Source organism: Haematobia irritans, chromosome 4, assembly GCF_050003625.1.
Source record: "Haematobia irritans isolate KBUSLIRL chromosome 4, ASM5000362v1, whole genome shotgun sequence".
In the NCBI taxonomy this organism is placed as follows: domain Eukaryota; kingdom Metazoa; phylum Arthropoda; class Insecta; order Diptera; family Muscidae; genus Haematobia; species Haematobia irritans.
Window position 1 is genome coordinate 204,679,476 of NC_134400.1, and position 16,757 is coordinate 204,696,232.

Consider the following 16,757-nt stretch of genomic DNA (forward strand, 5'->3'; position numbering starts at 1 on the left):
TTTCAAAGTTTATAGCTTGACAAAAGTTTCGTTTTCACATCGAAGGACCATAAATGGCCCTCTCAAAATATTCTCTTAAATCCATTTTAACTACATATTTGTATTTTAAAAGGCTTCAAAAGTAATGTCACGGAAATATAAAATATTTTTAAAGAAACGTAACTTTTCAAACGTAAAGTTTTTAAAAATCTGTTGCGTCGAAGGACCATAAAATCGCCCACACAAACTATTCCTTAAAATGCATGGCAATGTTGATTTTAATCTTTTAAAAAAATATTTAATTTTATGTTTTTTTTTTAATCCATATATCCTTCTATTCATTTCAAATATAAATCTTTTAAATTTTTTCACGTCGAAGGACCATAAAATAAGGCAAGCATTTTAAAACTCTCCATAATTATTAATATTTAATTTCCCTCCATAATTAGTAATATTTCATTTCCCTCCCCTATGTTTTTTTCCAAATTAAATATACAAATTTGTTTTTAAATGTATATATATAGTGGTTGTTTATACCAGGTTTTTCTTTCTTGTTTTGTTTTTCCTTATTTGCTGTATAATTTTAATTTAATAATAATTCTAATGAAATAAGGCAACTTTTATGTAATTTGATATTTGTTATTATAACGATATTTACATTATTTTTTAATTGTTATTTTTGTTTCTTTATTGGTTTGACAATTTTCTTGTATCTATAGCTATATGAAATGGTATCCAAAGTTTTTAAATATTTTTGTTTTTGTATTAAATGCACTTTCTTTTATTTATGTATATATGTGTGTGTGTGTGTGTTTGTATAATGATGATACTTAGATAATTAAGGGGAATTTATTTTATCGTTTTTATATATGACTTTCAAGATTTGGGGATTGGAGTGGTAGTAAGTGCAGTATCTATAGACTTAAATATATCTACAAAAGATCCCATTGAGAAGGGGTGGTGAAGGGCGGGTATACATGTTTTTGTTTTTTTTTCATAATTGGCTGCCAATTGTTGAGATCGATTTGTTAAAATATATTTGTATTTTTTTTTTAACATTTCATTCTAAATTGTTAATTAATTTGTTTTTGAAATTCAAGAGAAGAACAATAGATTTGGTTTGCATTCCATCAATGTCTTTCATTCTCTCCCTCTCTGTAGCTCGCTCGCTCTCTCTCTCTTTATGTTTTTGCTTATATAGACTCTCTGCTTTCTTCTAATAATACCGATTTATGTATTGCACTTTGTTTTGTTGTGTCAAGCTTAGGAGACATAAGGTGAGTACATATTTTGTTTTTTTTTTTGGGGGGGGAGCGGGGTTGATTGGGGAGATTATTGGAGTTGAATTCCTTAGGATTTTCTCCCTCAACGATAGAATATGCTGTTTGGTCCGTATTCTCAAGCTTTAGTTATATTCAATGACTTAAGCTTTTTGTTTTTGCGTTTGCTTTTCCTGGACTTTTTTTTTCCCTGTATTTACGTACACTCTATAATCATGGGTTGATTGGATTCAATAACCGAGGGTCTGGTGTCTTGAGCGCTTGTTAATGTATGTGAATTGGCAGCAGCATGGGCAGCTGCAGCCGCTGCCGCAGCAGCATGTGCTGCTGCCGCTGCTGCTACATGGGCATGTGATACCCCATTGACCGTTGATGATGATCCCGATGACCCATTGTCATGGGAATTCCCTGGCATCATATGTAACTGGGGTTTCACTTTCAATGACTGCTGTTGTTGCAGTAGATGTTGTTGATGTTGCTGCTGGGCATGTTGATGCATTCCTGGCTGTTGATGCAGTTGATTGGCTGTGGTCAGCAACATTGTTGCAGCTGCCGAATTGGGTGGTGGCAAATGTTGATGCATCATATTAACATGTTGTGCTGGCATATGAGACAAATGTTGTTGCTGGGGATGAGTCAAGACACGACCCGTTGTTAGATGTTCTCCCCCCGATCCGGCCATGTGACGTAGATGGGGATGTATGTGCTGTTGGATTTGTTCAAATGCTTCACGGGAATCTGGTTCAGGGTGATCGTTATCTGTTGGCGAGACAAAAATTAGATTAAATCAGATCCTCTTTTGCTTCTTCGTTTTTTACAAACTTACCCAAACACTCTGTCGTAGCCGCTGCAGCCATGGCCAATTCCTCTTCTAAATTATTTGGCTTACAGCTGGTAGTCTTCCAATGAGTCCTTAGACCCGAAGCACTTATATACTTTTTATCACAACCTTGACATACATACGGCCTGTCATTGGTATGCAGGCGCTTGTGCAATTTCAAGTGCACAAATTGCGTAAATTTCTGCGGACACAAATCGCAGGCGTAGGGCTTTTGGCCACTGTGCAAACGCAAATGCGTTTTCAAATTCGATGTGGAGGAGAAACGTTTCTTACAGATGTCACATTGATGGGGCTTCTCACCCGTATGGACCAGATGATGTTTTTGTAAATGGGCCAACTGGGTGAAGCTCTTGGTACAGACATTGCACTTGAAAGGTCTCTCACCGGAATGAGTTCTCAGATGAACCTTTAGATTGCTCAGCTGGCCAAAGGTTTTGCAACAGACATTGCATTCGTAATGCATTTTACCATCTTTCTTTTTAAGCGGATAGGGCAGTGAACGATAACCCCTCGATGCTAGGGAATTGGGACTCAGGGGACTACCACTGCGAGGGCAGGAATTTCCATCGGGACTGAGGCAACTGGGCGGGGATATACGTAGAGGAGATAATCTCTGCAGTGGAGCCAATGGCTGCATCAATGGATGATTTAACATTTGAGTGCTGCCTTGCAGCATATGGAGATTTTGATTGGACCCACTGGAGGAATGTGATTGCCGATCGAAAGGCGATTGAGCACTATGCGGTGGTGAGTGAAATGTAGATGTTGGAGCATGTAACACACTCACCGCCTGGCCATTTAGGCTACTGTTCGAGTAGGAGGAATAGGTGGAGTAAGGCGGTGTATGGTGGCCATCATTCACATAGGCCGCATGGACACCATGGGGCGAGAAGAGAAAATGATGGGGCTGTTGATTGGCTGGAGGTGGTGAGCAGAGATCTTTCTTGCAATGCGGTGAGGGATTGTTGCGCATTTCTGCTTCGCCTTCATGTGCCACATGCTCACCTGTTGCCCCCATATTATTCGAACTGGAGTCGGGACTTACGGCATTGCCATAACGATGGGACTTCTTGTACGAGTAAGCCATCTCAGTGGGGGAGGAAGGTGGTGGTGTGGCCGAATTGGCTTGGCGGCGAGCCACCGCTGCAGCTGCAGCAGCCGCTGCCGTCTCCAATCGATGCTGATGCTGGCCCGTCAATATTGTCTCCAAAATACTTGAAGGCGGAGTGTAACGAATATAACCCTGACCGCTCGGTGGTGGGGAACTTGACTCAGCCTCATAGTAGGGCTTAGACAGTGGAACTATTGTGCGCTTTTGGCTATTCTCCAATACTATGACAGTACTGGAGGCTGGCTGTGTAGTGGTGCTGGTATTGGAGGCAGTGGTCTCTGCCAGCCTTGAAGGCCGGCAATCGGTGTCCATTAGCTCATCGATTTGGGTCGATGAAGTGCAGGTTGTGCGCTGTTCATCCTCACTCGAACTGGCATGCAGTTCATCGAGCTTGATTGAGGTGGTGGTCGTAGCAGCTGCACTGTTTATGGGGCTAGGGCTGGTGGTAGTAGTTGTGGTGGTGGCATTCGATGCCTCAGTCTTGATGCTATTCTTAAACTCGTATTTTAGTGGCATCTTCACTTTGAACTTGCGGTATTCATTTTTACTGCAATCACCCGCTGTAACGGCAACTGAGGCAGCTACTGCCGCCGCTGCTGCCATTGAGTTTGCCACTATGGCCTTTTGTGGGTGGGCAATTACAGTCTCTTTGGGAGCTATTGCCTTCTTGGAACAATCCAGCACATAATTATGCTCGCTTTCACTATCACTGTCATCGCCGCCCGAGGGCGTCAGTCTATCCTCGTGATATTCATTGCTATGATAGCCCTCATCGGAACGCACAGACCTCACACTACCATCGTTGGGTGTCAGCTGATGTTCGTAATGGCCTTCCTTTGCGGATAAAGGTGAGCTTCCCGCAATCTCTTTAAGGTCTTTGCTGGAGCAATCGATTTGCTGTAGCGTTGAACAATGATGATCTTGGACAATAACCGAAGAGGGTTCCTGTTTTAAAAGCAAAACATTTTGATGGATTCCTTGTTGTTGTGGTGGATGTTGCTGATGGGTATGCCGGATCAATGACCGGGAATGATGTTGTGTTTGAACAGCTTGGCTATGGTGAATGTGCGGGTGAACGTTAGAGTTGCTAGCTTGTGCTTGATTTGTGGCAGGTGGAGAGGGACTTAGAGTGGGCGAACGTCTATCGTTCTGTATACTGGAGGTGGCCGAAGGTGGTGGTAAATGTAGACCCATGACATAGGTAATGTGATTGTAGGCAATCTCAGGCGGAATTTCTGGGGCAGGCATATTATAGGGCGAAGGACCACGAGCATCTGCTTTCTTTGCATGACAGGAGTAATCATTATCGTCTTCAGGTTCCTGCTCCATATCGTCTTCCTCATCGTGTCCCTCCTTACAGGCCCCAAAGAGGGTACGCTCTGGATCTACATCATAGCCTAGACGTTTGGCAAAATCCTTGCAATACCAAACCATTAGCTCTTCATTGGGCATAATGTCACGGGTGGTATAGAAGTAGATATTCTCTTGATGTTGGCAAGCGACCAAATTCATGGTGTCCAAACTATAAGCAGATGCCACATAACGCATCCAATTGGCTTGTGAACGATCGGACCCATCCAAATAATAGAAATCATCATCTTTGAAGATCTGTGGGGAAGAGAAAAAAATAAAGAGATTACATTAACCACAAAGAGAAATTGCTGATGAATTTGTTTTCTACAAAGATATTGCTAAAATGACATTCAGAGAGCGAGAGATAAGGAAATAGATTTTATGTTTCTGTGTGTGTGTGTGTGTGCGTATTACTAGGACCCTCCACTACTATCAGGCCTTGCAGCTTGTTTTGCCTGGCAAAACCCTGCCGCTTGAATTTTGGGAGGTCTTAACGAGCATTTATATGAAATTAACAGAAAGAGAGTTTTACAGAAATTCAGAGATACAGACAGAGAGCAATACAATTCAACATCAATAATATATAAATAGCATTATACAGAGACAGAGAGAGAGAAATGTGGGTGATAAAATAGCAAACAAAAAAATACCTTTATATTCCCATAGGTAATATGGCATGTTCCCTGCACCTAATTGCATATATAAACCGATTATAATGGATGGTTTGAATGGTGGTCAATATGGATGTTTTTGTTAAAGATTGTGTAAATTTGTATGGGTGTGTGTGTTGTTAAGGTTCGCATGAAATTTAAAAATAAAAAAAAAAACGAAATGATTATTTTGGATTAGTAAAATTTTGATAATTTTTTTTGGGTAATTTACATTGTTAATTTTAATGGATTTCAAATAAATACATTTAAATGTTAAGAAAAATTACAAAAAAAAAAACAATCCATACTTCAATTTGTTCAAGTATTGGACGAAAAGGAGAGACAGGTAAGATAAAGAAATGCTCCAATGCTGTTATTAACAGATTCATATTTTAGAGTTGATGTTATCGTTCTGTTAATAGAAAAACTTAAAGTCTGTTAGTAACAGATATAAATGCCTTACTCTTTGGGAGTTGATGTTATCACGAATTATTGTGGCAGACATTGAAAGCTACAAGGGTTTGGTAGTTTTTAGACAAGGTTGCTGGCACAAGATGTTATCATGCTCACAAGGGCCTTTCGTGTCAAATTAGAAATTACAGAAATATATATATACAGTAATCCCTCGATTTACGTCGTGATTGGTTCCGGAATTTGACGACGTTCATCGAAATGACGTAAACGGAATTAAAAATTGTTCATACTTATTCCTAAGTGCATTTAATTATGTATGTATGTGAGTGTACATAATAAAAAAAAACTTTAAAAATAAAGGTAATTCAGTCTTTTATTTATTCATATTCAGAATTTGAGGAATTTTCCGTAAGAATTTCAGAAATAAATGTTTCGATGTCATTATCGTTGGTACTTATTTCACTTATGGAAGACGTTTGTGATAAAGTTGGCAAAAAATCGACGACGTAAATCGAAGGTGGATGGAACAAAAAAATTGATGACGTAAATCAACAAATCGAGGGGTTGCTATATATATATATATATATATATATATATATATATATATATATATATATATATATATATATATATATATATATATATATATATATATATATATATATATATATATATATATATATATATATATATATATATATATATATATATATATATATATATATATATATATATATATATATATATATATATATATATATATATATATATATATATATATATATATATATATATATATGTATATATATATATATATATATATATTTTTTTTTTTTTTTTTTTTTTTTTGATTGACTGGTAAAAATCCACAATCCCATTAAAACTTGATTTGACCAATTATGATCGTAATTTAAGGGGAAAATATTTTTTTCACGCTCTCGCCTTAAATTTGAATGAAAAAATCTTAATTTACAGCAACAAACAAGGCATAAATTGGTCATATGAAGTGAATAAATAAATAAAGAGATTAAATTGAATTCTAATTTGAATTAATAAAAACATTCAGATATATATTAAATAAGTACTAATAATTCGTGTCAGCAACCCTGTATTTCCGTATTTGCGCATTTCTCCTCTATTTTCAGTAGGACTTATATGCATATTATATGGTGTGTTAGTAAGCAATAGTCTTTTTAAGAGAGCGAGGGAGAGAGAGACATTTTTCGACCGACTCAGATTAAGATACGAGACATAAAATGGTCATCATGAAGCAAAAGAGAATGAGTTCTAAATTGCTTTTGAATTAATAAAAAAAAAAATATTTTCGCCCACAGAAAAACGATATTTTAAATGGGTAATATTTCGTGTCATCTACCCTGTAACATGAAAGAACTTTATTGGAAAAGCATTTGTCCTCTACTATATATATAGGTCTTATATGGTCTTATTCCTATGGAAGAACTGTTAGTAAACAATAACCCCATAAGAGAGAGAGACCAAGAGAGAGAGAGAGAAATATTTCGACCAATACAAAGCATAAAATGCCAATTTGAAGCAAAAGAGAATGAGATCTAAATTGTCTTTGAATTAATAAAAAAATATATTTTAAATGAGTAACACTTTGTATTAGCTACCCTGTAACATCAATGAACTTTGTTGGCAAAGCATTTATCCACTACTATCTATAGGTCTTATTTGGATGTTCTATGGATATTATCATTGAACTGTTAGAAAACAATAACTCATTTTAAGAGAGAGAGAGAGAGAATGAGAGTGAGAGATACACACATTGAGAGTGTTTGACAATTAAGAGGGATTATTTTTTGTGTTAAAATTCTCAATCCTCTACACCATATTCCCAATAAAAAAAAAAAACAAAAACAAAGCATCAAATAAAACTTACCCTCCAAAAGTAACGTGCCGTATTTGGATCATTGGGATAATGGGGTGTGGGAACACCTTCAAAGGGTCCAAAACGTGTACCTCTGGGTATAACACCAGTGCTCCAAACACCTTCAGTCTATTAGGAAATCATAAAAATTTTACATGGTATTACATTATTTCCGGTAACGAACAAAAACACAACAAATTTACCTTAACATTTGCTGATGAGAATACCAGCGAGGGTTTTAAGGTTAAACTGCGTGGCAATGTTTTATCTGCCCGATTTGGTAGGCCTCGTTCACATTGAACATCGGGCACTAGATAAACGGCCAAACGTTCAAAGTCTTCTTCTCTCATACGTGTGACATCATAATCACAGTTGCCATCTGGTGAAGGACTTCGTCCTCCAGCCGGTCGCTGTGGGGGATTTTGTGGAGTGGAGGCCCTGGATGCTGCGGCCGTCACCACTGTCACTGATGAGGATGCTGTTGATGTAGGTTCTTGTATGCTATGATGATGTTGTTGCTGTTTCAGTGCCGCCACTGTTGGTATACAGCGATTGTTGGTATTGTTATCCGATTGCAGGTTGATATTCATTTTTTTGAAGTTTTCAAAAATTTTAGTTCAAGGGAAAAGTGTTCTTGGTGTAATAGGAAATCTCCTTCGTAGCCGTGGCGGGGGTGGTGGAGTTGCCAAAACTAAGGGTCTTCCGGGGGATTAATTTAGCTATTTGCTATGGTGATATTGATATATGATGTTAATCTGAAATAAGAAAATATGAAATAAAAAAATTAATAAATTAATTTTTATATTTACAAATTAATTTAAATTATTTATTAAACACTTTTCTTAACCTATAAAATTAGCGGTGTTCATTAAAATAAAATTAAACTAAAGTTCAAGGCTATCCAGTTGCCTTTGCGGCATTGGATTGTTGCTTTACTTTTTCCTAGGCTCTATGAGCTGGTATATAAGCGTGTGTGTGTGTTTTATTTGCTATTACACAGAGTGCATTTTTTTTTCCTTGCACCCGCCCCATACTTTTTCGCCTTTACTTGCATCTCTTTCTATTATTGTTTGTTTTTCTTTACATTTGTATTTTTACTTAAAATCACTTTTACTTTAGTTCATACGTTCTAATATTGTCTAGTTCTCGGTCTCGGTCGTGTTATTGACTATGTCTGATTACCCATACCCTCTCGCCTAACCGATTTATGGGGATTCCTTTACCCCACCCCACAGGGGCTCATCTAGTTTCTCATTTAAAAGTGAATATTTTTTTCATTTTTGTTTAGTGGTATGTGTCCACAATATTAGCTATTGGATAGTATGATGATGAATGGTGAAGAGTCTTTAATATAGCAACATTTAATGGGTATGCAATTTTGGATTTTTGAGTGTGTGTGTGTGGGAGAGAAGAGAGTGAGATATAGTTGTCATATATACAAAAGTGTGTTCCTCTAACTTCTATATCTTATCAAAGAATTTGTCATTGTACATCCTGCATAGTAAACTTTTTTATAGGTAAATTGAACTAACATACACCACATATGAAAATTGAACTAAATTTCATTGTAGAAATAAAATTTGGAAAAATTTTTCTATAGAAATAAAATCTGGAAAAAAATTTTCTATAGAAATAAAATGTTGACAAAATTTTCTATAGAAATAAAATTTGGAAAAATTTTTCTATAGAAATAAAATCTGGAAAAAAATTTTCTATAGAAATAAAATGTTGACAAAATTTTCTATAGAAATAAAATTTGGAAAAAATTTTCTATAGAAATAAAATTTTGATAAAATTTTCTATAGAAATAAAATGTTGACAAAATTATCTATAGAAATAAAATTTTGACAATGTTTTCTATAAAAATATAATTTTGGTAGATTATTTTTGGCTCGAGTGGCAACCATGATTATGAACCGATATGAACCAATTTTTGTGTGATTGTGGATCGGCTATATATAACTATAGACCGATATGTACCCATTTTGGCATGGTTATTAGCGGCCTTATACTAACACCACGTTACAAATTTCAACCGGATCGGATTAATTTTGCTCCTCCAAGAGGCTCCGGAGATCAAATTTGGGGAACGGTTTATATGGGGGCTATATATAATTATGAACCGATATGGAGCAATTCTTGCATGGTTGTTAGAGACCATATACTAACACCATGTACCAAATTTCAGCCGGATCGGATGCAATTTGATTCTCTTAGAGGCCCCGCAAGCCAAATCGGGGGATCGGTTTATATGGGGGCTATATATAATTATGAACCGATATGGAGCAATTCTTGCATGGTTGTTAGAGACCATATACTAACACCATGTACCAAATTTCAGCCGGATCGGATGCAATTTGATTCTCTTAGAGGCCCCGCAAGCCAAATCGGGGGTCGGTTTATATGGGGGCTATATGTAATTATTGACCGATATGGACCAATTTCTGCATGGTTGTTGGAGACCATATACTAACACCATGTACCAAATTTCAGCCAGATCGGATGAAATTTGATTCTCTAAGAGCAATCGCAAGCCAAAATTTGGGGGTCCGTTTATATGGAGGCTATATATAATTATGGACCGAAGTTGACCAATTTTTGCTTGGTTGTTAGAGACCATATACTAACACCATGTACCAAATTTCAGCCGGATCGGATGCAATTTGATTCTCTTAGAGGCTCCGCAAGCCAAATCGGGGGATCGAATTATATGGGGGCTATATATAATTATGGACCGATGTGGACCAATTTCTGCATGGTTGTTAGAGACCATATACTAACACCATGTACCAAATTTCAGCCGGATCGGATGAAATTTGGTTCTCTTAGAGGCTCCGCAAGCCAAATCGGGGGATCGGTTTATATGGGGGCTATATATAATTATGAACCGATGTGGACCAATTTTTGCATGGTTGTTAGAGACCATATACTAACACCATGTACCAAATTTCAGCCGGATCGGATGAAATTTGATTCTCTTAGAGCAATCGCAAACCAAATTTGGGGGTCCGTGTATATGGGGGCTATACGTAAAAGTGGACCGATATGGCCCATTTGCAATACCATCCGACCTACATCAATAACAACTACTTGTGCCAAGTTTCAAGTCGATAGCTTGTTTCGTTAGGAAGTTAGCGTGATTTCAACAGACGGAAGGACGGACGGACATGCTCAGATCGACTCAGAATTTCACCACGACCCAGAATATATATACTTTATGGGGTCTTAGAGCAATATTTCGATGTGTTACAAACGGAATGACAAAGTTAATATACCCCCATCCTACACTGGTAGAAAAAGTTTCGTTAATACGATGAATTTCTACGTTGTATTAACGAATTTCTTCATTAAAAGTCAGCCAACGTAGCATTTCGTTATAACAACGTAATTTTACGTTATATTTACGAAACCATTTATGGAATACATTTCGTAGTATTAACGAATAATTACGTTGCTATTACGTAGCCTTTTCGTTGTATTAACGAATATTATTCGTTGTATGAATGAAATTTATTCATTGTATGGATGCAGCTTATACGTTGTATGAATGAAAATCATTCATTGTATGAACCCAGTTTTTTCATTGTATGAATGAAAGGCGAACGTTGTATAAATGAACACCAACGGTATATTAATGAAACCCAACCAATTAGTGCATTTGAGTGTAGTCATTCGTAGTGAATTTGTTTTTTTGTTAAGATCTTTGAAATATGATTAATATACAGTAGGAAATAATATTTACTGATAAATTAAGTAATTTAATAATCATATATTGTGACTTTCACTTAAGAAAAAAAGCCTCTTATTTCTAAGATCAAAAAATGATAATAGTATCGCCGTGTACATTTATCCAATTTTTCTGCAACCAAGGTTCATTACGGTAATTGTTCCGCCTTCTTCATCTGAAAGTTCACTTCCCCGGGGCATTTTCACTAAAGATTAAAAATGTACACTAATTTTTTTGTGAATATAAAGGGTGATTTGTTAAGAGCTTGATAACTTTTTTTTTAAAAAAAACGCATAAAATTTGCAAAATCTCATCGGTTCTTTATTTGAAACGTTAGATTGGTCCATGACATTTACTTTTTGAAGATAATTTCATTTAAATGTTGACCGCGGCTGCGTCTTAGGTGGTCCATTCGGAAAGTCCAATTTTGGGCAACTTTTTCGAGCATTTCGGCCGGAATAGCCCGAATTTCTTCGGAAATGTTGTCTTCCAAAGCTGGAATAGTTGCTGGCTTATTTCTGTAGACTTTAGACTTGACGTAGCCCCACAAAAAATAGTCTAAAGGCGTCAAATCGCATGATCTTGGTGGCCAACTTACCGGTCCATTTCTTGAAATGAATTGTTCTCCGAAGTTTTCCCTCAAAATGGCCATAGAATCGCGAGCTGTGTGGCATGTAGCGCCATCTTGTTGAAACCACATGTCAACCAAGTTCAGTTCTTCCATTTTTGGCAACAAAAAGTTTGTTAGCATCGAACGATAGCGATCGCCATTCACCGTAACGTTGCGTCCAACAGCATCTTTGAAAAAATACGGTCCAATGATTCCACCAGCGTACAAACCACACCAAACAGTGCATTTTTCGGGATGCATGGGCAGTTCTTGAACGGCTTCTGGTTGCTCTTCACTCCAAATGCGGCAATTTTGCTTATTTACGTAGCCATTCAACCAGAAATGAGCCTCATCGCTGAACAAAATTTGTCGATAAAAAAGCGGATTTTCTGCCAACTTTTCTAGGGCCCATTCACTGAAAATTCGACGTTGTGGCTCGTTAGTAAGTCTATTCATGATGAAATGTCAAAGCATACTGAGCATCTTTCTCTTTGACACCATGTCTGAAATCCCACGTGATCTGTCAAATACTAATGCATGAAAATCCTAACCTCAAAAGAATCACCCTTTACAAAAAACACCAATTTTACTCACTTCACCCATCTATGTTTAATATTCACATCGAAACTGTAATGAGCCTGTGCACTCTTCAGCGAAAAGAACGTAAATGTTGTTAATGTTTGCCCATCAGACAAGTTTTCTGTTGAACTTTTTACCGTTTGTTTTTCAAGACGCACACGCAACCATGTGCTTGTTGCCATGCTTAGATGTGTATGTATAAATAACATATACTCTACAGACGTATTAGAGAGAGTATAGAGAGACGTTTTATAGAGAAAGAGTAAGGAGAGGCAGATATACTCAAACTCCCATTCGTATTATTAATGAACGTATTTCATTAATATGACGAAATATAACAATTTAAAATTTATTTTTTAACGATCCATATCATTATATTAACGATCGCTTTCGTTTTATAAATGAAATTTTCAATTCCAGTTTCGGAGTATATAAAACGACTGTTTTATGGGCTAAAAGTTTCCAAAAGTTACCCTCTATGTGAAAATGATTATAATAATTTCATCTTGGAAAAAATTTTTATAAAGGGTGATTCTTTTGAGGTTAGGATTTTCATGCATTAGTATTTGACAGATCACGTGGGATTTCAGACATGGTGTCAAAGAGAAAGATGCTCAGTATGCATCATGAATAGACGAACGATCTGCCACAACGTCGAATTTTCAGTGAATGGGCCCTAGAAAAGTTGGCAGAAAATCCGCTTTTTTATCGACAAATTTTGTTCAGCGATGAGGCTCATTTCTGGTTGAATGGCTACGTAAATAAGCAAAATTGCCGCATTTGGAGTGAAGAGCAACCAGAAGCCGTTCAAGAACTGCCCATGCATCCCGAAAAATTCACTGTTTGGTGTGGTTTGTACGCTGGTGGAATCATTGGACCGTATTTTTTCAAAGATGCTGTTGGACGCAACGTTACGGTGAATGGCGATCGCTATCGTTCGATGCTAACAAACTTTTTGTTGCCAAAAATGGAAGAACTGAACTTGGTTGACATGTGGTTTCAACAAGATGGCGCTACATGCCACACAGCTCGCGATTCTATGGCCATTTTGAGGGAAAACTTCGGAGAACAATTCATCTCAAGAAATGGACCGGTAAGTTGGCCACCAAGATCATGCGATTTGACGCCTTTAGACTATTTTTTGTGGGGCTACGTCAAGTCTAAAGTCTACAGAAATAAGCCAGCAACTATTCCAGCTTTGGAAGACAACATTTCCGAAGAAATTCGGGCTATTCCGGCCGAAATGCTCGAAAAAGTTGCCCAAAATTGGACTTTCCGAATGGACCACCTAAGACACACCCGCGGTCAACATTTAAATGAAATTATCTTCAAAAAGTAAATGTCATGGACCAATCTAACGTTTCAAATAAAGAACCGATGAGATTTTGCAAATTTTATGCGTTTTTTTTTTTTAAAAAGTTATCAAGCTCTTAACAAATCACCCTTTACTAATTCTTGAAAAAATTACAAAGTTAATATTCGTAATATTAACGAAACGTGTTTCATTAATATAACGAAAAACCAAAACACAGAATTGTCTTTTAACGATTGATTTCGTTGTATTAACGATCACTTTCGTTCTTATAACGAAAAATTTCGTAATATTAACGAAAAATAATCAACGAAGCCCGTTCGTTAATAGTACGAAACGTTTTTCTACCAGTGTATGGTGTAGGTTATAAAAAATAATAAGGATACAATTTATATTTGTGATATTCTTTTTTTAAAAATGAATTTTACAATCGTTAAATCCATTAACATTTTAATTGAATATGTTTTAATTTCAATAACGAAATTAATTACATACAATTATTTTTATATCAATTATAAATAATTAAATTAAATTTATTTAATTTTTAATTGTATATTTCTAAATTAATTACAAAAACAATAATTGATACAATAAATTTTTATGATACCCTTTTTAAAATTTAATTTTATAATTGTTAAATCCATTAAAATTTTAATTAAATATTTTTAAAATTCTATTAAAATGTCAATTCGAAAAGTTTTGGTGATATTTTTTTCTGTGTGTCTAACATTTTGCGATACTGCGTAATAATATTTGTACCTCCTTGAAAATTACATTAAAAATTACATATTATAAAATTACATATATAGGAATTACATATATCGATTTAAAAGATCATGCCTCTACCTTAATCGTTTTTTTTTGTTACTAAAAATCTCTAATATCAAATGCGGAAGTAGAAAAGTTTGAACAGAAATATCAAAATGCTTACCCCCTAATCATTAGACTACCCTCTTTATTATTTCTCAAAACACTACCACCACCTACTGACCCATATCTATGGGTTTGTGTGTGAGTTATTCTGTTTTTTGTTTTTTTGCTAACAATGATGAGATTTTATGGCAAAGGCAATAAAAATGCATTCGCACTTAAAACGCACGCTCTCATACCATAGCTTAGTATAAAAAAAATGCATTCACACACATACACACACCCAGGCAATGTCAATAGCAGATGGCCCCCTCAAAACAAAACAAAAACAACATGCAAGTATGTGTTTTCGACTCACACTCATTTAGCCGGTGTTTTTATAAAACGTATAAAGGGTGGTGAGAAACTAGGTGTAAATATGAGAGAGAGAGAACGAAAGCACAAGCAATAACAAATAGCAAGTTGGGTATTTTTAGTGGGAGATAATGATGGGTAAGCCCCAACTACCCCACAAAGATGTTATAAAATGCATTTGCAATACAAATTAATAAAGCTTTATGAATAGAAGTGGTGTTCCTCTTCCGTGTTGAAAAAAAAAATGCACTACCCTAACATAGGCAAAGAGTGAGCGAGAGTGAGAGAGAATGAAAGATAATACAATACAAATGATAACACGAGTTAGTCTTGTGATATAAAAAGGATAATAAATAAATAAAAATTATAAATAAGACTAGCGATAAAAATAAAATAAAAGTAAAATTTAAAAGTGAAAATACTAATTTTTGATCAAATAAAACATACCTTTTACAAATTGTAGATTAAGAAATTTTTCACCACCTTATTTATTGTTTTATAAAAAAAAAACAAATTTTAAAACTTTTTTTTTTTAATTTATAGATCCTTTTTACATTCTTATGTTTTTTTGATATGATAAAAGCGTTTATTAACAATTTTAATTTTTACCATGTTTATAGTTTTCCATGTGCATATACATACTATACAATTTAAATAGCCTTTCCCCAAAACATAATCCTTTTCACAAATACAAGGTCCTGGAAAATTTTCTTTATTTATTTATTTTTTTTTTGATTAGTACATATTTAAGTTTGTTTTCTTATTGTCAAATATTTGTAACTTTCCATTTTCTTTTAGAAATTTCGTTTTTCAATTTATTTCTGTCAAACGATCATTATTAATTAAATTCGTTTTCTTTAACACGTTTGCTTGGATTTCTTTTTCTTTTCTATTCTGTGCGATCGATTCGTGTATCTTCTTCAATTCGTGCCGCCGCCTTTCAAACGCAACGTTTATACTAACTAAACGCGTAACATAACCGTTCGAGCCACTTGCAAAAACATTCTAAGTACCTAAAATATGCGGAAAACTGCGAAACCGCGAAAAACGTTTTACTACTACATAATGTGGGGAGAAGCAAAAAAAATCCAAACACACACACACACACAGGCACTAGCCAGAAGAACTATTCGGCAAAACCTAAAGCTATGAGAAACTATAGTTGGGTTCTTAAGGGTGAGAGAGAGAGTGGGAGGTAGGGATATTTTCATTGTATTGGTATATGACTGAATGGTTGCCTGTTTGCCTAGCGGTTAACGCCAATTGATAATGATCGCTTTTTCATTTGAGGTGGAGGCGATGTGTAATGGTGTTAGTGAAACCAGAAGAATGATACATGCCAACGTGGAGACCATTCTGTCGTTCTATATGTCCACACATAATTCTAGATTGGTGGTGTAGGTCACAACAAAAACAAAACCAGGAAAATGAGAACAAATTTTAGGTTCCTTATTTAAGAAAAATAAAACAAAAATACCCCAAAGAGTGATAAGACCTATGTAATTCAAAATCCCTTTTTTATCTTGAATTACTCCTCAGGAGTCTTTATTATTTTATTTGATTTTTATTAATTGATAATTGAAGGCTTAATGTTTAGGGAAAATGTATTTTTTTCTTCTAGTTATGCTTATGGCGCGCCATATATCTTTTTAAAGTGTTTTTGATTTATATTCCTTCCGTATTGACGAGCTCGTTCATTACTCTCTCGTCAACTCTCTCTCTCTCTCTGTCATGTAACATAATAAGGAAAAAAATCCAAATACAATACAAAACCAGGAAAATGAGA

The 16,757-nt window shown here is 35.5% G+C and overlaps 1 protein-coding gene across 2 annotated transcripts in view; it reads right to left on the bottom strand.

The window, feature by feature from the left end:
* Nucleotides 1-1,288: 1,288 nt before the first annotated feature.
* The window catches only part of Blimp-1 (PR domain zinc finger protein 1), a 49,268-nt gene continuing 33,799 nt past the window's right edge, over nt 1,289-16,757 (bottom strand). Inside the window, exons 1-5 of one of the 2 annotated variants that reach the window (XM_075304536.1) lie at nt 15,419-16,032; nt 7,723-8,274; nt 7,532-7,648; nt 2,086-4,819; nt 1,289-2,018 (exon numbers count right to left, since the gene is read on the bottom strand). In XM_075304536.1, coding sequence (XP_075160651.1) covers nt 1,456-2,018; nt 2,086-4,819; nt 7,532-7,648; nt 7,723-8,109 — 3,801 coding nt within the window. In that variant the 5' untranslated portion in view covers nt 8,110-8,274; nt 15,419-16,032 and the 3' untranslated portion in view covers nt 1,289-1,455. Of the gene's footprint in view, nt 2,019-2,085; nt 4,820-7,531; nt 7,649-7,722; nt 8,275-15,418; nt 16,033-16,757 lie in introns of those variants that run through there. The other variant, XM_075304537.1, reaches the window with a different exon arrangement.